Source organism: Pleurodeles waltl, chromosome 3_1 (assembly GCF_031143425.1).
Source record: "Pleurodeles waltl isolate 20211129_DDA chromosome 3_1, aPleWal1.hap1.20221129, whole genome shotgun sequence".
Classification (NCBI taxonomy): Eukaryota; Metazoa; Chordata; class Amphibia; order Caudata; family Salamandridae; genus Pleurodeles; species Pleurodeles waltl.
This window is the reverse complement of record NC_090440.1, coordinates 1,903,360,030-1,903,387,299: the sequence shown is the minus strand read 5'-3', so window position 1 is coordinate 1,903,387,299 and position 27,270 is coordinate 1,903,360,030. Positions and strand designations below refer to the sequence as shown.

General features: G+C 45.2%; 1 protein-coding gene across 3 annotated transcripts in view; it reads right to left on the bottom strand.

Moving 5' to 3' along the window:
- The window catches only part of ALS2 (alsin Rho guanine nucleotide exchange factor ALS2), an 895,474-nt gene that overhangs the window by 53,878 nt on the left and 814,326 nt on the right, over window positions 1-27,270 (bottom strand). For all 3 annotated transcript variants that reach the window (XM_069226056.1, XM_069226055.1, XM_069226057.1), the window contains 2 exons: window positions 3,420-3,481; window positions 3,071-3,220 (listed from right to left, as the gene is read on the bottom strand). In XM_069226056.1, coding sequence (XP_069082157.1) covers window positions 3,071-3,220; window positions 3,420-3,481 — 212 coding nt within the window. The remainder of the gene's footprint in view (window positions 1-3,070; window positions 3,221-3,419; window positions 3,482-27,270) is intronic.

The window sequence follows — 27,270 nt, the reverse complement described above, 5'->3', positions numbered from 1 at the left end:
GTAAATGTTTTGGATCATGCTTATGTAGAGAAAGATCCGTGTGAATTTGGTTGGGAAGATATTGATGGGGTGCTAAAACCTATGACATTTCTAAAGCCTCTACTCACAGAACTTAACGTACATGTACTTGCAAAACCTGTGGCACTAAAAGATGTCCTTGTCGATATGCTCTTCTCAAATGTTCAACATTCTGCAAATGTACCACAAGTGATTGCTGAAACAATTAAAGTGAACTATGAAAATGTGTCTAAAATAGGAGTGATAAACATCTTTTTTTTAAATGTTCAGATCATAAACACTGTTTGGTGTATACAGAAAAGGATGAAAAAACATTACTATTTTTTTCATTTCAATATATGTCTCTTCTTCCTCTATTATAGCCACCATTTTGGAAAATGGTGGAAGGGTTGCTCTGAGGAGTTATTTTCTGTCTCTATAAGATTACCTGACCTCCAAAAACCTATGTTTTGACACCAAAATGACATTTACAGGTCTCATGGTACCTGAAATATTACATCGTCACTGCAACACATCCGTCATTTTTAAACATGTTGTCCAGAAAAAAATCGGCCCGGATCAGCAACTACTCAAGCTAAATTACTTCTCTAATGATCCAAAAACACAACAAAAAAAATGAAAATCTCTGGACACCAATTTTTTTAAGGAGGTTTATCAGGGAGCCTGAATTATTACAGTGCGCTTTTAGTTGTGATGCACTGCATCAGTCTGCTGTGAATGCCCACTGCCACAGCTCTGCTGCTGTTTCTGTAATTTAATGTCTACTTGTCCAGCAGACAAAATAGGCATTAAATCTTCATGACCCCAAGGAATTCCACATGTCTCGGGTGTCAGGAGATATCAATTCAACACCTCTGCCACACTAGTGCTCACCATTTATCTCAAGCAATCAGTATTATCAAGATTAGCCCTAATTACATACCTGGCTACATCCTGGCCATCATGAATGGTTTGAGCGAAAGAGACTCCAAACTGTTGGCAACATCTCGCAGCCATGCCTCACAGGGCATGCATACATCAGCCTTATGGGCAGACTGAACTATCTGACCTTAATGACAAGCTGGCTGAATAGAACATTCTCTTCCTAATGCCTCAGGCCTCTTTGACTACCTGCCTGGCAGAGTTGTGCAGAATGAATTAGGATTTACTATGCTGAAGTAGGCCTGGACCATCAAACTCTCAGGAGAAGGATCCGGCGTTAGAAAATCCGGGTCCCCAGGTGCCGATCTGTGGTGTCCGGCCACTAGCCTGTTCACTGGTGGACAAGAGCAAGGCTTGGCCCAAGTTCCCATAAAGGTGTCAGTTAGGGCTTCATTAAATGGGAGTAAAAGCTCAAATGATGCTGGCCCAGGTGCAAAAGCTGGGTAAAAACATTTGTCTTGACTTGAACAAAATACAACTGTAGGTCTAGAACCTCAGCCGCAAGTATGATCATACCAGCAAATGAAGCACTTGTTGGTGGTACAAGGGCAAAATCAACCCTGAATCAGGGGAAGCATCACGCACAATAGCCTCCAGCCAATCCATGTGTAACGGTTGTTATAATGTAGAGGTAAATCGTCCCCATCACCATCATCATTGTCAGGTGGTGGTAAGCTTTGGTTAGAATCTGAGCCAAAAAGTTGATGGAGCCTCTGAGGAAGGTGAAGCGTTATGTCCAAGTCAGATGGTACAGGCACCGTTTGGGGTTGAGATGATTCTGTTTGGGGTCGGACAACGGAGTCACCAGGGACTTGATGTCTTGCATCAGCGATGATTTTGGAAGTTGTTTTGATGAAGAAAACACAGTCATAGGTCTTGGAACCAGAGTCAAAGTCGGCACCAGGGTTGGTGAAAAACCTAAGGCCGGGTTCAAGTGCTGCATATAGCACCAAGGCATACCAGAGAGAACTGGAAGGATGTCTGAGATATGCTTCATGGCATCCTTAAAGGCCTTGATCTGCTGAGGTGTTGCAGATGGTCTGGGAAATTTGGGGTGCAGCGGGTCCAGTTGCGGAATCAGCTCCTCGATCCGGAGCGAGATTGTTTGCCACCTTGACACCTTCCCGACTTCTCTTGGGACAGAAAGTGGAATGATGGGGTCAAGTCCTGCTTTGACTTCTTATGCTTTGTGGCTTGGAATTTGACTTACTTGATGAGTTTGACTGTGAAGAAGGTCTGTCACAGGAATGGCCTCGATAGCGGGAATGGGTCAGCACCCTGAACTTGGAGTGGGACTTGTGCGAGGTCCATAACTTCTTTAAGTGGAGAGCAACATAGACCTTGCTTGAATGTCTCATATCGCCTTCATACGCACAAGGGTACAATCTTCGCACGTACTGGTGTTGTGCGGCAAGTCCAAACATCAAAGGCACACATTGTGCAGGTCCATCACTGACAATTGTTTGGAACAGGCATGGCATAGTTTAAACCCTGTAGACTCTGGTGGGGACATTGTTCCCTTGCACACTGAAGAAAAGAACTTGAAAGGATTCATCAACTAACGAAAAAAAGACAAAAGAGCTCCGAATCCATTTTGAAAGGCATGCAAAGAATGCAACTGACATCAGAGCATTGGGGTGGTACCTACATGTGGCTCCACTCTGTCCCTTTGGGGGGGCGCAAGTTCATCATGGAGCCTCATGACCTCCTAGTGGTGAGTGGGAGCTGTACTATGAAACCACCAGGATTCAGTCTTGCTCCTGGGGAATATCTGAAAGGTGAGGAATCTGCGGTTAGAAGTGTCTATCACTAAGTTACATATACATACGTTGGAGATTTCTAGTGTGTATGCAAAGTCCCAGATTGAGACCACTGGAACCAAGACTTTCACACCACCAAAACAGGCAATACCATTGACACAGTTTCCTAAAAATACACTCTCTCTCTCTCAGAATTGAAACAAACATTTCCCTTTTAATTTGTCTAATTTGGTTTTATCAAGACATAACTTGTAATGTTAGAAACCCACAAATTCTAAAGATTCTATATATAAAAAATCTACCTTCAGACTGGAAACTCTGATTTGCTTCATCATACCTGAAAACATCAGAAATAACAGTTTGCAGCTCACCTCGCCCGAAGCACCACATAAAGAAAAACCGGAAACAGGTCATCCATGGACCAAAGGAAGTCTTGCTGGTGCGCGGCCACAGCCTCTTGTGTAATCTCCTCAAACGTCTGCTGTATCACTTTTAACTTGTCTGCGGGGGTGAAGGTTGTGCTGTTCAGACAGTGAGGAGAAATCATTGAAGTGAGTTCTAAACGTCATGACACAAAATTGTTAGTGGTGAAAAAATTGCAACTGTCTCTTTAAAATCCTACTACAACTTGAACAGGGAGATATTTATTTACGCAACTATTTCAGACAGCACTACACTTAGTTAATATCATAGCACTTTACATGAAAAATAATTTATCACCTGATTTGCTGGAGTGATTCTACAGCATCTGCAAAACAGGCATCTTTTGTGCTTGGTAACACCTGAAAAGACAGGAAGGCTGTTTAAATAGCGCAATGGCATATGATGTACAGTTACAACAGCAAATAGATACCAATCAAACCACTCACAATAAGCAGACTTTCCTCCTAAATTGTATCATTGTCAGTCAGTAGTTTGAAACTTTCCACAATAACTTCTGGAGCACGCCACTAAGTGTGTGCAAGGAGAACAAGTCCAGTATATTTCCATCAAGTAGGAAGCTGGGTCTCTAAATGGTGCACTAAAAAGAACTATACTAGATAGGACTAATGCTCTATTTTGTGGTAGTGTAGGCGATCAGTTAGGCTTATCAGAGGGTAGTGCTAAGCATTTCTAGTACTCACAGAAGCAATAAATGAGGCACGCGCTCAAAGAATAAATCTAAGGCTAAATTAGCAAAAAAACAGAGGCGATTAGACACCGGGAAGCACGGAGGGGTCAGGGACCAGTAGAAAGAGCTAGGGATTGGAGCACACTAATAAATGACTGGGAACGACGAGAGGAGGAAGCATTAGACCCATGACTGCTTCGCAGGGCTACTTGCCTAGCAGTGTAGTCCCTCGAAACTACCCACTCCTCAATAAAGCAACGATATACCGAGACAGGGACGCACTGACCACCTTCATTAATGTGACAAATAAACTGTCATCTCACAGGGAAACACACTCACCTAGAAATCTGTTGATACATTGCACTATCTAGGCACACGAGCGGCAAATAGGACGGGTGGGGGGTTGAGGGGGAATTTGATTCCCTCAGAGAGAGGCACACATCATAGCAGTAAATGGAAGGATCCCTAGGCTATTACTTCATACTGAACTTACCGTTAATGTGCTTTCAGACATAATTAGTGACTTTATGGATGCTGCAAACTATATGTCAAACTGTGACAATACAAATATCGAGTAGGCATACTGCCTTCAAAATCTGCTATACTTTTCCATTGTTGTATTCCAGTGCCCTCTTTGAGGGGAAGTGTTTTGCACTCGTTATTGCATATCAAAAACCAATAAAACGTGTTAAAAAAAAAAGGTAATTACGATTTTAAGCATAAATAAATTTTTGTTACAAAAATCGACACAGTGCAATTTCAGAGTTTTTCAAAGTTAACCTATGGGAGAAAAACACATCCACCAAACGAGTACTTTTTGACGACTCATGGGACCAACCTTGTAGACTTAAGGTGAGTAATGGACAAGGGACAGGACAACACCAAAAGGTCACTTCGGGCAGCATTGGGGCACCCGTGTATAGAGCTGCAGTATGCATCGGGTGCCCAATGTTTTTCAATGGGGATTGGCCTCTGTTGATTTAGGCTGCAGGCTCTGGGTGAGGGGCCAGTTAGGAACAACCAACAGGTAGGTCGCAAACGTGGAGTGCTCAGGAACGTGGGTGCACCTTTGGTCCTCTTCACCATGGCCCAGGGGAGACGGATGCAGGGGTGTCCTTTGCGTCGGGTTTCCCCCCAACCGCGAGTGCCGTCCTGTGGTCCAAGGCAACAGGTGGCGTCGGGGAGTCCAGGAGGGGTGAAACCACAGTGGACTCGAGCTCAGGAGAGCCGGGGAACGTCTTTGACACCAGGCGTCCACTTCAACTCGAGCCGGTTGGGACAGGTGCAATGGTTGCTTTAGGTGTCTGGTTTCTCTCACCTCAGAGGTTGCAGGAGAGGGCGCCTGCCTGCAGAGGCTGTAGGTGACTTCAGGGAATCCAAGAGGGGTGAAACCACAATGGACTCGGACTCTAGACAGCTGGGGGACCTTGCTGGCACCAGAGATCCACTCCCACTTGGGTCGGAGACTGCGGGGGCAGTGGTGTCTTCAGGTGTCAGGTCTTTGCGGTTCAGAAGGCTGCAGAGTTCTTTTGATAGAGTTGGTTGGGGAGCAGGTCTGCTGCTCACTGGAGACTTGAGTCTTTTTCAAAGGCAGGAAGCCCTCACAGGTTTCTGGAGGTTCAGCTGCAGGACAAGGCGTTTTGTGGTGCAGGGTCCATTGAGGAGTACAGACAGGCTGGTGGGATTGGTACCAGGTCAGCTGCTTCTTCTTCTCCTCTGCGGGTGCGCCTCTTCTTTGTCCTTTTCTTCTTAGGTCCTCAGGTTCTGAGTTCTAGGGTTCAGGGGTGCCATCTAAATACTCAAATTAGGTGTGTTACAGGGAGTGCCAGGTGGTAGCCAATAGGCTGACCACCTTTAGGGTGACTACACCCTTTCTATGACCAATTCTGCTGGGACGTGTGCATAACCCTAACCCTAGTAGCCTAATTCCTTCCAAACAAAGATGGAGGAATTTAAAAAGTGGTGTCCACTTCAGCTCGTCCACCTTAGGGGTGGGACTGGCACGAAGCAGACACACGCCCTAATCTGCCTAATTTTCCTGCCTCTTCTATTCCAAAAAGTGGGGTCAGGACAGGGGTGTTGGTCATCTCCGCCATCTGGAGAGACCTAGGTCGCATTACAAAGGAGGCTAGGCCTTTGAAGCTTCCCGCCCTGGAATGTCCATCCTGCCTGGGTGAGGTGCTAACATCCCCGCCCAGTGCAGGCTTTAGTCTCTGGCCCTCGAGAGCATTGGCTCTCACCCTGGGGGGCGAGAAACGTGTCTAAGGTGGCTGAACTACTTAGGACAACACACTAATAGTTGGTAGGTTTTCAGGGGGCACCTCTAAGCTGCCTTCAGGGTGCATTTATTAATAAATCACTCACTGAAATTAGTGAGGGTTTATTAATCTGATATGCTTGATACCAAAAATCCCTGGGTTCAGATAAGCCATCATGTAGCTGTCCAGCACACATCTTCAAAATGGCTTCCCTGTTCACTTACTATGTCTAAGAATTGACAGAGACACAGCAAGGGCATATCTGCTCATGCATATATTCCCTCACGTGTCCTGATGCACCTTGCACCCTGCCTTAGGTGCGACTTACACCTGGCACATGCAGCAGTAGTGGACCTGGCACACAGGGGTGTGTGACAGGTCGTGTTTTCAATTTTACCTTCACCGACACAAGCATTCCGCAATGACAGCAATGCTTGGGTTTGGTGAGGGATCCCTGGAAGTAGCACAACTGATGCTGTAGCCCTCAGAGACCTTCCTTAGTACCCTAGGCCCTAGGTACCAGGGGTTCCATTTACTAGGGACTTGCAGAGGATGCTAAAGTGTGTGCCAATTGTGGAGATCAGCTGTGCAGTTTTGGAAATGAGCTCTGGCACTGGGGACCTGGTTAGCAGGGACCAAGTGCACTTTCAGTCGAAATCACATCAGATACCAGGCACATCAGAAACCATGCCAAAAATGGTGCTTTCCTACAAATCATCACAGAGGAAATCATATAATGTGCACTACCACTGAAGAAAAGCCGGTGGAAATCATATTTTCACATGTCAAGACTAGCAAACAGATTTCAGTTAGAATGAGAACTAAGGTATCTTCTGTAATACTGATATATATATATATATATATATATATATATATATATATATAAATATATGCCCTCCTGACTTAAACCCTCAAGGCAGGAGAAAAGTTGTCTTCAATGCTACCTTTATTCACTCAGGCGTCCCATCTCAAGATGGAACCAGTGTGCTCCATGTAGCTAATTAACTACACTGCTTTTGCACATTTCTTAGTTTCATGAAAGTTATTATAATGTATCAACAATACTCATTTGACTGGCATGGTGACAAACATTTTTGACCCTCAATACCATCAAAATCACTGGCAAAATGTAACAATCCATATTATTAATCTCTAGCAGTAAAGCAGTGGTTCCCAACCTGTGGTCCGGGGACCCCTGGGGGTCCGCAAAGCCTCTTCAGGGGGGTCCACGACTGCTTAGAAACTTAATAATATTAACAAATTAGGTCTCCAGCTTTCACTAATGGCTCAGTGGGGGTCCCCGTATTCCAGTAATGATTCAGTGGGGGTCCCCGGGTTCCAGTAATGATAAAGTGGGGGTCCACAAAAATCAAAAGGTTGGGAACCACTGGACTATAGTACAACTATTATTGGTTCTCATGCGTAATTCTTCCAATTAATGGTTGACCTTGGAATAGTACCCTTTTTCGCAAAGTGAGAAAAAAAAGTGTGAGTTGATGAAAAACAAGCCAAAGGTAGCTCACGAGGCTGTTCCATGGAGCTCACAACGCCCCACACTACGACATCCTCAAATTGCATTTTTCCCTGGGACAAAAAGAACACGTTACTTACCTTCAGTAATTCTCTTTCTGGTGGATACTCTAACATCAGATTCCTCACCTTTAGAATATCCCCAGATGCCAGATTCGATCCGCAAGATTTAAACAGCATTGCTCTGAAACGCCAGTACATCGCAACATGCAGCTCTGCATTGACTTGGTTTCAGTCTAGAAGCGACAATGAAGCTGCATATTAGCACCACCTCTGCGCATAAATGTCATGTTCTTTCATCACTCCTTCTGCACCTTTGAACATGGAGCCCAACAATAATCAGAGGTACCAATGTGCATATCCCTAGTCCGGGACCTTTATAGATGGAAAAGGAGGCACAGGGGTAAGGATCCAGGGGTCTAAATCAACTTTGACAGGGCTCAATTTGTGTGATCAAAGTTGGTCAACCTATTGGATGGATTAAACCCTTAAAATCCACACTACCATAATGATTAAGTAGTTAAAAAATAAGTTAAGCCCCAGTGTATATTTCCAGGTTTTCTAATAAGGAAAGAGTATTGGAGTCCATAAGTCGTCATATTTGGTCTGATATTTATTATTCCCGTGCAACGAGGAAAACACTACAAGGACTGACAGAATGGGGATGGGGGTGAAGGTCAAGTTCACATTTAACCTCTAATGGACCACTCCCGGGAACCTCCTTAAGCAGCCCATTTAAGAAACCCTTTTATTCGATAGCAGGGACCGATGCAGGATACTTCTCTGTAGTGCTTGGGCCCTCACGCCACTGACTCCATGGACCGGAAAGGTAAGCATGGTGCGGCGGTTCTTTACCTCCCGTTCTGTCAGTCCTTGTAGCATTTTCCTCGTTGCTATGGCAGTTTTTTTCCCTTTTAATTACGTTGTTATAATTTTTTTGGTCACTTGGTCGCATAAATCAAGATACAGCTGAGTTAGGATGCCATAAAACTTTCTTCCTTCATTCTTTCTTTTTATTACCGCCTGAATCTTTGTCCATCGTTGTCAATTATCCTTTGGAAGAGTACACCGAGTAAGTTTAGATGACTGATTTCTCTACTTTTGTGCGTGAGAATAATTGGATATTATTCTAAAATGACATCTCCCCATTCTTTCATTTGTAAACTAGAATTAAAGACCTATTTTATAACAGTCTCTCGGTAGGCATACTTTCGAAGCACGACGTTTCTTAACTATTTTCCTACAAAAAAACTTGACCTTACTTTCTGCTCCCCGGTTGGCACTGGAGTCCTCACTAAATAACTACTACACAGTCTGTTTGGCTTCCTCACCATTATACAATGTGAAATGACATACATATTATACAAATCTTCGCATGTGCCCAGGTATAGAATCACAATGTTGACTGGAATATACACAATGTTTGGATGTTTTAAAGGTTTTATAGTCATATTTAGAACCTGCCTGCGCATCAGTTTATATGAACAAATGATTGGCACACTGTTTGTTGTTGTAAGATGTTTAATTTAATGTAATTAATGTTTCTCTTTTTGTGTTTGTTTTTCTTGTTTGTCCTCGTGTTGTGTGTTTATTGTCTATTGGATATTATTATATGAAATGTAATTTATGTTGGAAATAATGGATGCCTGATATCACATTTTTAGGTCGAGCGCGCAAGCGCTCTGACGTGTTATAATCTATCTGTAGGCTTTTAACAACACCCACCGCACGCCCATCAGTATCACTCATCCACCGGCTTGCCTTTCAAAAATCCTTTATCCTCATTGGGAAAGCCTTTAAGTTCGTCCCTCCTTGGGGCAGTTTTATTACCGCCTTGCAGACTGCCCGAGTTCAATGGATAATTGCACGGTTGCTGATACTTCTGACTGCGAGCAAACTTCTTTTTCCTTTTGTGTCTCTCCTTTTAGCTTACGGCGGCCATGGCACTTTGAATCGGCTCACTTACGTCAACTGTTTTACTTTTCATTTTCAATTTATGTGGCAAGAAAAGTCCAGTTAGTATTTTACAACTCTAATAGCTCTAACTCGAGCAAGCGTTATCCCCATTGCATTGCAAATGCTTGTTGTGTTTTGTTACCTTATGGAATACATAAACAGCCTTGAAAAAGCCCCAGGCATGCCAGCCATAAGGGGCGAAACACATGGTGGCTGTAAATAATATGTAACATGGTGCACAAATATTGATGATTACATGAATAATAAAATATCACGACTTATGGACTTCAATAATCTTTCCTTATTTGAAACTCTGGGAATATACAACACAAGGGCACAACCTATTTTTAACTATTTAAATATCGTACTCAGGACTATCTGACAAAGAGTGACTGAGGTATCTGCCTTCTCAGTTTGAATCCCTCCCAGATGTTTGACAGAGTTAACTACTCTGTTCCCTTTCATCCAGTCCCATAGCAGTTACACCTCCTCCGAAAAGGTGTGGGATTCCCTATCTACATGTCTGACTGAGCAATACATGGAGGTTGCATTGTAATTCTGATCAGAATGGCTTGGATTGACATTGAAATAGAAATGCATGTAGTAGTAACTGAATGGACTGCAGCACAAAGATGTTGATGTGGAAGGAACAGTCCTCCCCCTACCACATGCCTTTCGTAGATGTCTCCTGCATATGAGACCCCCAAAGTTAAATGTAGGCATCTGTTGTCATGATGAACTGTCTGGTGAAGATTGCAAAGGGGGGCCTGTGGTAAGGTTGTATTGAACTATCTACCATAGCAGAACTTGCTTGAGGTGATCAGTGATTCTCACAACATTATTCCAGGAATCTGTCCCTATCTGCCACTGAAGTTCCAGCTCCTGCTGGATTGGTTTCAACCGCAGGCAGCAGAATGAAATGAGCCCTCAGTAGGATGACATGAGGCCAAGGAAATGAGTTATGTTCTGACCATGACTACAGAGGTTTGCAGATATCTTTTGTAGTTGTCCGGCGTGCCCTGCTAGTGGACATGTCTTGCTGAGTGGTGTGTCCATGATTGCCTCAGGATACTGGAGCCTTGTAGTGGGACAGGCAGAAGATATTTCCAGATTGAGCGTAAGGCACAGCTGACTGAACTGGTTGATGCAAGTCTTTGTGGAGATGTAGGCTTCTTTTGCTGAGGTTGCTTTCAACAACCAATCATCTAGGTATGGAAGGCCTGGTGGCCGTGTCTCTGAAGAAAGGATGCCAGTGGTGCTAGACACTTTTTGAATATCTAGGAGGCAAATTTCATGCCAAAAGGAAGTTCTCTAAATTTGATAGTGCTATCCTTCGACAGAGAATCTCGAATAATGCCTGGGGTTTGGGTGTATGGGGACGTGGAATTAGGCAGGTATTGGAGACAGGGAGGTCAGGAATTCTCTTTCCTCTAGTAAAAGGCCTTCTAGAATGGTTACTACCCAAAAGGACAGTTTTTGAGGAACTTATAGAGCCCCAGGAGTTGGCCATGTCCTAGTCTTGCTCCCTAGTAAGTATATGGGGTAGAAGCTCAGACTTCTACGGTTCGTGATAACCTTTTCGATTGCACTTTTAAAGAGGAGTATAAGGATCGCCTGCTGTGGTTTTGGTAAGTGCAAATTTTGTTCCTTTGCTGGACAATGACAAAATGGCTTTTGAAGGATTTCCAGCACATGCCCTGATCCTACAATATTTTGGGGTTGGTCTTGATCTTCCTCCATTAGCATAGAAAGTGTGAGATCCTCTCCACAGCCTAATTTTGGGGTAGTGGCAAAGGCAACATTAAAGTAGTCATGCTTAGCGTTGTCCTAAAAACTCCTCTGTTTTGGCTAGGTGGCGGCTGGTAGGATTGGTGTTGTTAGCCACTGCCTGAGGTGTAACTGTAGTCACATCCCAACTGACTGTGGAAGTACTATCACTCACCTTGACCACCATTTGGCTGGATGACCTTTAGGTGTCTGCAATCTTCCTCGGCCATGAGAGGAAGGTTGTTAGTACTGCATGGCTTGCTGGGAACACTTTTATGGATTGCAAGGCGTTGTGGGCATGTTTCATAAACGCATCGTGGCCTATTCACAAAGGTAAATTTACATGCAAGTAAATCTAGGAGTGTAAATTTACTCTTAGACATTGTAGTAAGTTTCCTACTTTTTGGCTATTCAACATTTCCAAGTGAAAATGTACTACAAAGTGTAGACTTACATGTCTCAACCCCCTGAAACTGGAGTTGAAGCCAAGTACAGTACAAGAAAATGTAAACAAATTACTTAACTTAAAAAAAAAAATAGTAAGAGTATTTTATGTTAAATTTGAATAATGTAAAGTAATTTTATATATTTATTTTAAATGTAGGATAAAATAAAAAACGCTAAAGCAGCAGTAACTTACTTTTAAATTACATATTTAACTGATAAAAAAAAAAAAATTCTACATATATATATATATATATATATATATATATATATATAAAAATTATATTATCTGTTTAACCCCTTCCCTGCCACGGAAGAAAGGGTTACGTACAGTGGCACGGCACTGAGGCACCACAGACGTAACTATCAAATTGTTTTTAGGCCATTTATGCTCCCCTTGGGGGCAGATCAGCCTATTTCTATTAGGCCGGGGGGGGGCAGAAACCACTTAGGCACCAGGAAATGGTGTGTGTGTAAGTGTGTGTTTTGTTTGGGGGGCAGCCCCTTGGGCAACGGTCACTCCCCATGGGGGACCATTACTGTTGACTGTTGGCCATATTTGCCCCCCTTGGGGGCAGATCAGCCTATTTTTGGAAGGCCCATCTGCCCCCAAGGGGGGCAGAAAGCCCACCAGAGACCAGGGAAGGAGGGTGGCAGTATGGCCATACCCCCACCCTCATTTATTGGCTCTGGGTACCTAGGGTTCTTATTGAACCTACAAGCCCTATATATCCCTGCAACCAGAAGAGTCCAGCAGACGTAACGATATATTGCTTTAAAAAAGCTGACATTGCAGGAAAAAGTTACAGAGGAAAACGTTGAGAAAATGGTTGCTTTTTTCACCTCAATTTCAATATTTTTTTATTTCAGCTGTTATTTTCTGTAGGAAGACCTTGTAGGATCTACACATATTACCCCTTGCTGAATTCAGAATTTTGTCTACTTTTCAGAAATATTTAGCTGTCTGGGATCCAGCATTGGTTTCACACCCATTTCTGTCACTAACTGGAAGGAGCCTGAAAGCACAAAAAATAGTAAAACTGGGGCATGTACCAGTAAAATGCCAAAATTGTGTCGAAAAATGGGGTTTTCTGATTTACGTCTGCCTGTTCCTGAAAGGTGGGAAACTGGTGATTTTAGCACTGCAAACCGCTTGTTGATGCCATTTTCATGGAAAAAAACACAAGCCTTCTTCTGCAGCCCTTTTTTCCTATTTTTTTTTTTTTTTAAACAAAATTGTAGCTGTATTTTGGCTAATTTATTGTTCTCCTTCAGGGGAACCCACAAAGCCTGTGTACCTCTAGAACCCCTAGGATGTTGGGAAAAAAGGACGCAAATTTGGCATGGGTAGCTTATGTGGACAAAAAGTTATGAGGGCCTAAGCGCAAACTGCCCCAAATAGCCAAAAAAAACTTGGCACCTGAGGGGGAAAAGGCCTGGTAGCGAAGGGGTTAAAAAATGTGATCTAAGGTAAAATGTTTATATTTATTTATGTAGTAAAATTACAAAAAGTTATATATAGAATTAATTGCAAATAATTTAGCTTTTTGTTTAAAAAAAATAAAGTTACTAATATGTTTTAATTTAAAAACGGTTATTACAATATTTGAAAATGAAACTATTTTGTATATATCTTTTTTAAAGTAAAAAAAATACAAATTTATTTAACATTATTTTCTATGAGGTTACATTTTATGTCCCCGCCACCATTATTTTCTGTGAGATGGTTATGCTGCACCATTGGCTGGCCATGTGGGGTGCTGGGCTTACACCAGGTCTGACCAGGTGTACTTTTAATACTCTTTTCAATGTTTATCATTTCAGGCTGCAGTACCTTTAAAAGTGTAGTCTGTGAATAGCAATGGGCTTACTTTTGTTGGTGGGTGCCTGATCATCCCTAGAACCCCTGCTGAACTTCCTAAACTGGTTCGTACTCCTTCCTAAACCCCTCCCAGTTAGTTGTAACTAGTTCCCATTTTCCACCCACTCCCCTGGTCTTTTCCACACCTACTACTAAGTAGAAAAAGTTAATGTGTTAGGATATCTCTACAGAAAACACAGTGCATCTTGCAATCAGCAGTACTACTTTACGTACTATAGAACAAGTTATTTAGCTTTGGTAAAGCTTTATCTGGTAGAGACAGGATCTATCCGCAGATTCCTTACTTTAGAACCTCCCCCAGGCCTGGATCCGGAAACATTTTCGCATAGCCTGTCTGCACGTCTGAAGAGAGCATCGCGCGACTCTGTATAGACGTTGTCCACCAGATGTGACGTGAGTGCAGTCCATATAATCCCCTCGCTGATGTGCCAACATCAGTTTCTTTCATGACGACTTTCTGCGTGTGATGCGCTGAGCCACATATAGAAACTACCTATTGAAACAGTGTGCTAGAACAAAAGACAGCTTTGAGTCAAATATTCACAGAATTCTTATTTCAAGGTGTTGATTTCCATAACGAAATCTCTGAGACCAAATATGACTAAGTTCGCAGACCAGGGAGGATGGGAGGGTCGTTAAGGAATCTGCGACTAGATCCTGCCTCTACCAGATAATGCATTACAGAAGATAAGTAACCTGTTCATCTAATACAGACATCTAGCTGCAGATTCCTTACATTAGAATAAGAAAAAAAAAGTCATAGTAACCCAGCGGCTGGAGAGCGAGCCAAGACCTTCAGAAAAGTCTCTATGTATCACAAAACTGTTACAGTACAAGATAAAAAGACCGGAAAATCATAATAATTAAGGTGAGTAATAATATACTCTACGACATAAAAACCTGTGGAAGGAACCATAGGTAAATAAAGCCATAATACGTAAAAAACATGGGATAAGCTCATCCATGTTAGTATGGCAAATATGTGTCAGAAATGACCCAATAACATTGAGATTCTCAAACCAGAAGAGAATGGTCTAGTACAAGAGAGAAAGATCATGCATTCATAAGAATACCTATGAGTAATCACATACTTTGTACTAAAAGAACTGTGTGGAGAACCACAGTAAGAAAATGTCATAAAAACGTTGAGAGCATGGAGACAACATCACTCATGATTGAAACCATTAAAAATCTGTCACTAGAACAAAACCAGTGTAGAATAATTCAAAAAGACTATACATTCATAATAATGTAAGTGAGCCCTAATATGTTTCACAACATAAAACTTGTTGAAGGAACCATGGATAAGAAGTCATAAAACATTCAAAAACATGGAATAAAGAAATTCCCTGTTAATATGAATTAGCAGTGTTAGAGGTGAACTAACAAAATTAATATTAAGCTAATTGTTCCCTTAATGGGATGTGAACCCAAGCACAAACACCCCATCAATACTGTGGAAAGGACTACAGCAAGGACATCATAAAGGAAAAGAAAACATGGGTAAGAAACACTACCCATGCGCGTAGGACAGTATTGGCAAATGAGCTAATGAAGATACATCTATTTGTTCTTATATGTAGACCAAAACTGCATGTTCTATTCTGTTGGAACACAGAGCAGCATAGCATGCCATTGAGCAATGCCTCTCACCATGTAACAGTATATTCTATCCAGACCTACATTATAAGGCACACGTAGAATGTGTATCTCTTGTGGAGAAAGCATACAATTGCCCTCTTTGAAAATAAGCTGAAGATAACAATAGCAACCATTTAATATATAAATATACTTTTTGCAAAGACAAGTAGCTAGAGACAATTAAAACATCTTCAAGATACTCTCATTATAAACACCTACTGACATAGGAGAATAAAAAAAAACTTCTATGTAGTAACCAACAAAATATATGTATCTCTCTTTATTTATTTTATATATATATATATATATATATATATATATATATATATATATATATATATATATATATATATATATATATATATATGATTGTTTTTAAAACTGAATAAAACAGCAAGTATGAAAGAGGGACCTTGATAGTGTGGCAGAAACCAAGGTGAATATGTGACTCTTATTGTGAATAAGAGTCACCTACAGATGACTAGAAAAGATGTCAAAGACGCAAAAACTGAAAAATTACAAGATTCTGAAATAAAAAGAATCTGTCCGATTTTATATATTCCATCTTGTGACAACACTTCTAAAAGTGTGAACCCAACCTACAACTACAGTCAGGTAACGATGAAAACAGTTGTGCCTAGGTGAAGTATTAACATTAAAACTCCTCAAGTGTAACAGATATAAATATCTACATAGAGAAGAAGTACCCCGGAAGAGGGTAAAACCCTTCCGAAAGAACAACACAGCACAGCACAGAAAACTCCTAAAGAGTTATTAATTTTAAATATTTTATACATGAGACTGAACAGAACCTACAGAAAGATACGTCCCAATGAAGACATAAGGTAAAAAAACATAAGTCAGGAAAAGAAAAGAATAATGTTCAAAGAATATGTTGACATCATACAAATGTCTACACTAAAGTGAAGAAAATACGTTAATCTGTGATAGCTAGTCCTATAATCCCCAAGATGATACTTTCTGACTTCTAAAGTATCCAATCTACCAAAAGTAGAAAAACGAAGGATGTATGTCGGAACGACGCCTGCCGGAACAACGAATGCCTGAACAATGAGGTCGGAACAACGACCTCGTTGTTACCACTAATGCCTTTACCACGAATGCCTTAACAACGATTTTTTTGTTGTAAAGGCATTCCTGGTAAAGGCATCAATCAATCAATCAATCACGATATTTATAAAGCGCGCTATGTACCCGTCAGGGTTTCGAGGCGCTGGGGGGAAGGGGGGGGTGGAGGTGTGCTGCAGTTAGCGGTCGAAGAGCCAGGTTTTGAGGAGTCTCCTGAAGGTGAGGAGGTCCTGGGTCTGGCGTAGAGATGTGGGGAGAGAGTTCCAGGACTTGGCGGCGAGGAAGGAGAAGGATCTGCCGCCGCAGGTCTTGCGCTGGATTCGGGGGACGACGGCGAGGGCGAGGTTGGCGGATCGAAGTTGACGTGTGGGAGCGTAGAAATTGAGTCTGGAGTTGAGGTAGGAGGGTCCGGCGTTGTGAAGTGCCTTGTGAGCGTGGGTGAGGAGTTTAAAGGTGATCCTCTTCTCCACCGGGAGCCAGTGGAGTTCCCTCAGGTGAGGGGAGATGTGACATCGGCGGGGTACGTCGAGGATCAGTCGGGCGGAGGCATTTTGGATACGCTGGAGTCGTTTGATGTCTTTGGTTGGGATGCCTGTGTAGAGTGCGTTGCCGTAGTCAAGTCTGCTGCTGACGAGGGCTTGGGTCACCATCTTTCTGGTCTCTGTTGGAATCCACTTGAAGATTCTGCAGAGCATGCGGAGGGTGTTGAAACAGGAGGAGGAGACGGTGCTGACCTGTTTGGACATGGTGAGTGCAGAGTCCAGGATGAAGCCGAGGTTTCTTGCGTGGCTGGCAGGGGTGGGTGGGGGTCCGAGGTCGGAGGGCCACCATGAGTCGTTCCAGGCCGAAGGAGAGCGCCCGAGGATGAGGATTTCCGTCTTGTCGGAGTTGAGTTTCAGGCGACTGTTGTTCATCCATTCGGCGATGGATTTTAGTCCTTCGTGGAGGTTTGTTTTGGCGGTGAGTGGGTCTTTGGTTAGGGAGAGGACGAGCTGGGTGTCATCGGCGTAGGAGATGATGCTGAGGTGATGCTGGTGGGCCAGTTTTGCGAGGGGGGCCATGTAGACGTTGAACAAAGTAGGGCTGAGGGAGGATACTTGGGGGACGCCGCAGATGAGGTTGGTGGCTTTGGAGCGAAAGTGGGAGAGTCGGACTCTCGGAGTTCTGTCGGAGAGAAAGGATGAGATCCAGTGGAGGGCTTTGTCTTGGATGCCGGCTTCCTGGAGGCGGGTCAGTAGGGTGCGGTGGCAGACTGTGTCAAAAGCGGCTGATAGGTCGAGAAGGATGAGGGCCGAGGTTTCGCCGTTGTCCATTTGATGTCTGATGTCATCTGTGGCGGCGAGGAGAGCAGTCTCCGTGCTGTGGTTTCATCTGAATCCGGATTGTGAGGGGTCCAGGATGGAGGTGTCTTCGAGGAAGTGGGTGAGTTGTGTGTTGACGATCTTCTCGATGACTTTTGCTGGAAAAGGGAGGAGAGAGATCGGGCGGAAGTTTTTGAGATCGTTGGGGTCGGCCTTGGGTTTCTTGAGGAGGGGTTGGATTTCAGCGTGTTTCCAGCTGTCCGGGAAGGTGGCGGAAGTGAAGGAGAGGTTGATGATCTTGCGGAGTTTGGGGGCGATGGTGGCGTTGGCTGTGTTGAAAACATGATGAGGGCATGGGTCCGTGGGGGAGCCTGAGTGGATGGTGTTCATGGTTGCCATGGTTTCTGCGTCGTCCACGTGGGTCCAGGCGGTGAGGCGGCAGTCGCGGTTGGAGACGTCGGGGGGGGGGGGGATCTGGCGATGGGCCGGTGTTGAAGCTGTTGTGGATGGTAGCGATTTTCTGGTGGAGAGGTCGTCGTTAGTGATAGGCACCCCTAAAAACTACTGTGACTCCCCCTGCCCCCCTAAAACCACACCCACCCTTGCCCCTAAAACTACCCCGCCCCCCGCCCGCCCCTAAATCTGACCCCCACCCTACCCCCAAAACCTAAAACAACCCCAACCCCCACCCCATCCCTGAAACCTAAAGTACCACCACCACTAAAACTACTCCGAGCCCCCACCCTGCCCCTAAACCTAAACCCCCCAACCAACCCCTAAAATTACCCCACCCCCAACCCACCCCTAAAACCTAAACCCCAACCCCCCACCCCACCCCTAAAACTGACCCCCACCCTGCCCCTAAACCTAAACTCCCCCAACTCCCCACCCTGCCCCTAAAATTACCCGACCCCCCAACCCACCCCTAAAACCCCAACCCCCCACCCCACCCCTAAACCAGAAAATACCCCGACCCCCCACCCCCGGCCCTTAACGTTAAGCCCCAACCCCCCACCCCACCCCCAAACCAGAAAATACCCCAACACCCCACCCCCGGCCCAAAACCTTAAACCCCGAACCCCCACCCCGCCCTCAAACAAGAAAATACCCCAGCCCTAAACCATAAACCCCGACCCCCCCCACCCCCAAACCAGAAAATACCCCCAACCCTAAACCTTAAACCCGACACCCCACCCCGCCCCCAAACCAGAAAAAACCCCAACCCCCCACACCCCACCCTAAACCTAAAACCCGAACCCCCCGCCCCCCAAACCAGAAAATACCCCGACCCCCCACCCATGGCCCTAAACCTTAAACCCCAACCCGTCACCCCTGCCCCCAAACCAGAAAATACCCCAAGCCCAAACCCCCGGCCCTAAAACTTAAACCCCGACCCCTTCATCCCCCAAACCAGAAAATACCCCAACCCCCCCACCCCACCCCTGCCCCCAAACCAGAAAATACCCCGACCCTAAACCTTAAACCCCGACACCAAACCAGAAAATACCCGACCCCTCACCCCCAGCCCTAAACCTTAAACCCCAACTCCCCACCCCACCCCCAAACCAGAAAATACCCCAAACCAGAAAAGACCCCGACCCTAAACCTAAAACCCCGACCCCCCACCCCCGCCCCCAAACCAGAAAATACCCAGAGCCCCCACCCCAGCCCCAAAAACTAAAATCGCACCCCCCCACCCCCGCCCCACTTACCTGAGTCGTTGCCTCGTTGCGTCGTCTTCCTCAGCCGGCTCCCTTGTTTGTGCCTTAACCACGCATGTGCGTTGTTCAGCACATGCGTGGTTAAGGCACAAAACATCGAAGTCGTGGTTAACGAAAGCATTGTTCTGCTTTCGTTAACCAGGACTTCGTTGTTTAGGAGTCCACGTTGAGGGCGTTTCCCAAAAACTGATTATACCATATCATAGGTAAAAGTAGAACAAACGTGTAGATCAACAGCTACCTTATTTGACAAGACAAGAAGGATTTAGTAAACAGACATCCTGATAAGGAGCTGTTAATATCACAAGTTAAGGGATATTAGAATACATCAATAATAAATATATATATATATATATATATATATATATAGATATATATATATATCACCAGCATACAATCAAAATATAGACACACTGAGTGCTGTAAAATCCATATAAGGAGCTGTTAATATTACATGTTAAGGGATACTAGTATAAATCCATAATATATATCTCTCTCTCTCCGGCAAACAATCAAATATTCCACTTAGAGTATGGTATATACCATGAAGGTAATAACTCTTAAGCACAAGCTTTTCTTCACAGTAAAGTAAACAATATCACAGTTATATCAGGTGTATTAAATAGTGAGAACCCTCTAAGAGGCTGTTATTGACAAACTTAAAGTGTAAAGCCATCACCAAGTGATAACAACAATGAAAGTAGCCTTGAAACATCAGGCATGAAAAGCACCAAAGGGTTCCAGGGCACTATACACCCCAATAACAATTTAAGGAAAAATAACACCTGCCGAAACCAGGAACACCCACCGGATTCTACCATTAGGATGAAGACATATAATTGAAAAAAGCCTCATAGCCCTGCCGAAACATGGCCCATCCGTGAAATAACTAAAGACAAATAACACCTTACCAGTCAGTACAAGATGATAGGGGTAATAGTGCTCCTAATATATTTCAGAAGCGTATGCAAGATGTTTGCCAATGAGTCCCATAAAGAATGAGGAAAATGTCCAAGAACACAAGATGTATTTACAGAGCATAACTTGTGGAGGAGAAAATATGTCTACCACAGACGTCTTCACTCCTGGAATCTCTATCAGATGGGACATGTGGGAGAGACTCAACATCGTGGAAGGCCAAAGCGGCCTGTGCCACCAAACTTTGATGAGTGGAATGTCTTATTAGACAAGGAGGATCCCCAGGGGCACGTCGGTGCCTATGGGATATAGCCTGATAAACAGGGGCCCCTGTATCAGGCTTAGCCCCAGCCCCCAGCACAACATCATGTAGTGCTGTGCTGTAAGGACGCACTGGTTCAACCCCTGTTTGTCTTTGACTGAGGACATCAATAGGGGATCTGAAGTTAATTCCACTGAAGGAAAGTCAGATCCAACACTACTGTAACCCTTTTCAGCATGCCTGCAAAAGAGGAGCTCACCTCCGTAGCAAGTCCAGGAGGGGAAAGTAGGCCTGAGGCTGGAGAGGAATCCAAGCCACAGTCGCAGCTAGGTCAATTAACCAGTTGTGCTCTCTATGAGATTTCCAACTCCTCTACCGCCTGTCTACCATCTCCCTCAGTAAGGAAAACATAAGGGGACTCTTGCGGGGGAAAATCAGGGATTACAGGCATGACTGGTGTCATTCCTGATGTCAACCGGCGTAAAGAAGGTGCTTCCTCAATGACGATTTCGACTTCAGAGAGGGATTTGACTTCGATTAGCGCTGCCAGCGGAGTTGCTGGCGTCAGCTGATTGGATACAGGCACCGAAGGTGAAAACTCCGAAGGGCTGTGCAGTGGCACGTAATGGCTTCGTCAACTGATGGTAACGTCCAAACTAAAGCTGAGGGCGAACCCGCTGGCATGGACAAAGACAAGGCACTTCGCACCAAATTGGGACCCACAGGCGCTCCAGAGGAAGATGATTCACCAAAGACAGTGTGTAGGTAAGTGTAATATTCACACATTTGGCCAAGAGTCGCCCCGTCCCATGGAAAGGAAGGGAGACGCGATGTAAACTCCCACCTCGTTTCCTCAATCGAGGAATGGTGGGAGGTCGTATTTGGTGAAGTTGGCAACTTTCGTGACTTTGACCGCTTGAGTCAAGACTTACCTTTTGATGTCGACGGAGAATGGTGTCCACAAGAACGACTTCTTGAACGGGCCGGCAAACGGATGTCAGTTTGAGAAAGATACCTTGATCGATGGAAATACCAGGACAGCTCTCATCACCGCAGCCAGAAGCTGCATACAACACTTCTGCAGAGCCTTTGGGGGAAGTTGACAACAGGAGTCGCACTCTTTGGCGTCATTGTACTCGCCTGGGCACCACACACAAATCGAGTAGGGATCTGCAGCCACAATTTGTCATCTACATGACCCACAGAGTTTGAACCCTGAAGACCTGAAAGAAGTATACTGTTCCAGAGGACGAAAATGTTGAAGTAGGCCACAAATGGCTGACTAACTGTTACTGGATACACTTTGCAAGAGCGGAAAAGAAGGAACTGACGTTGGCAAGGGGGTCGATGTTGATACGGAGTCCCGCAACACCCTCTTCCAATACTCAGATGTGCTATGGGAAAAAAGTTTCTAGGTTCAGGCTCTCGCCTGGGGGATTCTGAAGTAAGGACTCTGTGGCTAGATATCTCTATCAGATACTGCACATTCTCTTTGGAGGCAAACAGATCAAACCCAGGCTTCTCACTGCTAAAAGAGTCCTTGTGCCACCTCTGAATAGAGAAGCCACTCATGAACGGCTAGGCATTGACGGCTGAGTTTGTCAGCCCTGGCATTCAGAGAACCTGCCAGGTGCTGAACCACCAGGGTTATGCTCTGCGGTTCCAGCCATTTCCAAAGACACAAGGCCTCTTGCAAAGGGTCCACTACACCATGCTCCCCTGCTTATTGCAGTACAACATAGCAGCAGTGTTGTCCATGAACACCTGCACTAACCTCCCCGTGACAGAGGGACAAAATGCTATCAATGCTAGCCGGTTCACCCCGAGCTCCAGCAGGTTGATGTGGAGTCAGGATTTTACCAGAGACCAGAATCCTCTTGTAGGAAAGTAGCCTCTTTCTGGTATGGTTACCCCCACTTTCTGACTGTTGTCAGTGTGTTTGACTGTGTTCACTAGGATCCTGCTAACCAGGATCCCAGAGATTATTCTCTCCCTTATAACTTGGTTTTTACACCTCACATATGGCAGACTGGTGCCCCCATATATATGGTACTGAGGTACCCAGGGCATTGGGGTACCAGGGAATCCCAATGGGCTGCAGCATGTATTATGCCACCTATGGGATGCCCATACAAAACCTTCTGCAGGCCAGCCATTGCAGCCTGCGTGAAAGGGTGCATGCATCCTTTTCACTACAGGTCACTGCACCAGGTGAGGGCACCCCTGCACTAACAGAGATGTTCCCCATGAACTCCAGCTCCATTTTCCTGGACTTCGTGAGTTCAGGGATGCCATTATATGCATGTACTGGACACAGGTCACTACCTATCTCCAGCTACATAATGGTAACTCCGAACCTAGGCATATTTGTCGGAGTCATACCCCAATACTGTTGGCAGTATTGGAAGTATGATTACATGCACTCTGGGGGCTCCTTAGAGGACCCCCAGCTTTGCTACCACCAGTCTTTTTTTCTGGGCAGTCCAAGCTGCTGCCACCCCTCAGACAGGTTTCTGCCCTCCTGCTGCTTCATCTGATCAAGCCCAGGAAGCAGAACAAAGGATTTTATTTGGGAGAGGGAGGTGACACCTCCCAGGGCCACTGGTATGCTTTGAAGGGCACATTTGGTGCCCTTCGTGCATAAACCAGTCCACACTGGTTCAGGGACCACCAGTCCCTGCTTTTGTGCGAAATTGGCCAATGGAAATGGGAGTGACCACTCCCCCGACCATCACCACCCCAGGGGTGGTCCTCAGAGTTCCTCCAGAGGGTCCCTGGGTTCTGCCATCTTGAATCCAAGGTTGGGAGGGAGCTCTGGGAGCATCCGAGTGGCCAGACAGGTGACGTCGGAGCCCACTCCTGATAGGTGCTTACCTGGCTAGGTGACCAATCCCCCTTTCAGGGCTATTTAGGGTCTCTCTTGGGTGGGTCCTCAGATTCGAAATGCAAGACTCCAGCAGGACTCCTCTACAAACCTTTACTTCGACTTCTGGCTACTGGAACCGCAACTGGACTTCACATGAAACTACAATATGCAGCTTCAGCAATGACTCTGCTCTGCACATTGTTTCTCCGTCTCTTTCCATCACTTGCAATAGTTCCCTGACTGTGCATCCTCTGAGGGCAGCAAGTCTTCAGTCTGCACCAAGAAGCAAGAATTAATCTCCCTTGGAGTGAAGGAGTCTCTTCCCTGCATCCGAAGGCACCTACTGCAATGAGGTCCGGCTGCATGGATCTCCTCTCTTCATGACCTGCGTGGATCCTGCAAAAACAACAAGTGATGGACGGAATGCTGAACAATGTCAAACATTCACCCCCAGTACAGAGATCTGGGCCTAAATCCATCGTTTTTTTGCCACCTGTGCTATTCCAGTTTGGATCCAGCTAATATGCAAATCAGTCTTGACCCTGTTCCCAATGGGAACAGTCCAGCCCGAACTGCCAAGCCAGGTCCTCCCTGGACTGGAAACAAGCATCCTAGGACCGGTTTCAAGGTATCATATGGCTGGGTCCAAACTGGGGTGGCATGGTGAGCAAAAGAATGATGGATTAAACCCAGATCTGTGACTGGGGTGACTGGGAGTGTTTGCATTGTTCAGCACTCCGTCCATCATCCTTTTGTGTTGCTAAAGTTGCCCTAAGTGGGAAGGGTATGCCCAGACATGGGTCCCTTTCTCACTGTGCCACTGGATTCAAGCTAGCCTGGCTGAAGAAGGGTGTAACCCTGAAACCGGTCCCAGGATGCTTGTTTCTGGTCCAGGGAGGACCTGGCTTGGCAGTTCGGGTTGGACTGTTCCCATGAGGAACAGGGTCAAAACTGATTTGCATATGGCTGGGTCCAAATTGGGGTGGCATGGTGAGCAAAAGAACAATGGATTAAACCCAGATCTGTGACTGGGGGTGAGTGTTTGCATTGTTCAGCACTCCGCCCATCATCCTTTTGTGTTGCTAAGTTGCCCTAAGTGGGAAGGGTATGCCCAGATGTGGGTCCCTTGCTCACTGTGCCACTGGATTCAAGCTAGCCTGGCTGATGAAGGATGAAACCCTGAAACCGGTCCCAGGATGCTTGTTTCCGGGCCAGGGAGGACCTGGCTTGCCAGTTCGGTCTGGACTGTTCCCATGAGGAACAGGGTCAAGACTGATTTGCATATGGCTGGGTCCAAACTGGGGTGGCATGGTGAGCAAAAGAGCGATGGATTAAACCCAGATCTGTGACTGGGGGTGAGTGTTTGCATTGTTCAGCACTCCGTCCATCATCCTTTTGTGCTGCGTGGATCCTGCATCATGGGTGGTGGTCTGGAGTAGTTCTCTTGGTCCTATCTGCCTGTTGTCCAACTTTTTTGGAGGTAAGCCTTTGCCTTCCCACACAGGACAGTACCCCTGTGCACTGCGTCTCTTGCAGCTTCCAAGGATTGCTTGTATGTCCTCTAGGGATCCTAAGGTGACATATAGCTCCAGCCCCCAGCACTCCTTCCTGCGACACACAGTCCTCTGCGTGGTTCTTCTTCCGCATGGGATCCCTTTCTGTAGTGCTGCGTGGGCTCCTTCTGAGACTTGTGTGTCCCTGTGCTATGGGACTCCTGTGGGCACTACCTCTGCTCCTGTGGGCTATCTGTGTCGCTGAGGGTCCCCTCTGACTCCCGCTCCTGGGTCGAGACTTACTGGGCCTTGCTGGTCCCCTGCAGCACCACTTTTCCACTAACCACGCGTTTGCCTTTGCCAAGGCTTGTTGGTGGCATTTCTGCACCGACACCCATCTGCAATCTTCATTCCAGCGTGGGACATCTTCTGCATCCTTCTGGAACTCTTCGCCGGCTCCAGGGCTACATTGCTGACCTGATCTTCGTCACTGTTGACCAACTCCTGCAAGTACAGCTGGGTGGGTAGTAGCTCCTACTCTTCCTGGACTCCACTGTGACTCTTGGACTTGGTCCCCTCTCTCCACAGGTCTTCCTCTCCAGGAACACACCACTGGTTTCCTGCAGTCTTGTCTGGGCATCTTCTTTACTTTCCTTTTGGGTGGTTTGGGGAAATTCCAGTGATTTAGTCCTGCTTTCGTGGTCGATGGGGGTACTGGTTTTCTAGTACCCTCAGCTTCCCTCTATACATTCCACTTACCTAGGTGGGGTTCCTATGTTCGCATTCCATTTTGTTAGTATATGGTTTGAGCTCCCCGTAGTGTCACTACTGTCTAACTGCATTTGCATTGTTTTCTAAACTTTCTATGCCTATTGCTGTTTACTTGTGTATATAATTAGTGTATTACCTCCTATTGGAGGGTTGCCCTTCTAGAACTTAGTGGTATTGTGTGACCCAAAATAAAGTACGTTTATTTTTGTACAACTGAGTGTTTTCTTCCATGTGTGTAAGTGCTGTGTGACTACAGTGGTTTTACATGAGCTCTGCATGTCTCTTAGATAAGCCTTGGCTGCTCATCCACAGCTACCCCTAGAGTTCCTGGCTTCTAGACACTGCCTACACTTCACTAAGAGGGGATACCTGGACCTTGCATAAGGTGTAAGTACCTTAGGTACCCACCACACACCAGGCCAGTTTCTTACACCTCTGATATCCACCTCTCCCAGATGGCTGCCCCATCCCAGAAGCAATGCATCTGTCCCTATAGTGAGGTCTGGTTGGAGAAAGGAAAGGAGTCTGCCTTTGACCTAATTGTGGTTTGTAATCCAGCACTGCAGGTCTTTAGCAGTTCCCTACGAGATCTGGACCATATCAGAGAGATTCCCCTGATGTTGCGCCCACTGGAACTTCAGGTTCCATTGCAGAGCCTGCATATGCCATCTGGCATGATTTACCAGCAGGATGCAGGACGCCAGGAGGCCCAGCAGAGTCAGAGTCAGTCTCACTGAAACCCAGGATAGAGGGCGAAATATCTGTATCATATCCTGAATATCCTGGATTCGCTGTTCAGGAGGATAAGCCTAAAGCTGCACTGTGTCCAGAACAGCTCTGATGAAGGAGAGCATTTGAGAGGGAGTCAGGTGTGACTTTCAAAAGTTTATAGTGAACCCTAGTGAATGCAGGAGGTCTTCCGTAGTCTGGAGGTGGGAGACAACAGTCTTAATGGCGGCCCCCTGATATACCTCCATAAAAAAATTGTTGTCCAGATATCTTAATTTTTGATTTGTGTTTTTGGATCATTAGAGAAGTAACTTAGTTTGGGTAGACACTGCTAATCCAGGTAAATTTTTTCTGGATGACATTTAAAAAAAAGGGCAGATGTGTTTCAATGATAATGTAATATTTCAGGTACCATGAGACCTACATACTTCATTTTGGTGTCCAAACATGGGTTTTGGGGGTCAAGTAGTCTTATAGAGACAGAAAATAACTCCTCAGAGCAACTCTTGCACCATTTTCCAAAATTGCAGGTATAACCGAATGGAAGAAGAGACATATATAGAAATGAAATAAATAATAAAGGTTTTTAATCCTTTTATGTATACACCAAACAATATTTATGTTCTGAATATGAAAAAATATAAGGTTTATCACTACTGTTTTAGACACATTTTCATAGTTAACTTTATTTATTTGTTTCGGCAATCGCTCATGGTACATTTGCAGAGTATTGAACATTTGAGAAGACCATATTGACAGGAACGTTGTTTTGTAGGAAATTTTTTGCAAGTAAAAGTACATGTACGTTCTGTGGGTAGAGGCCTCAAAAATT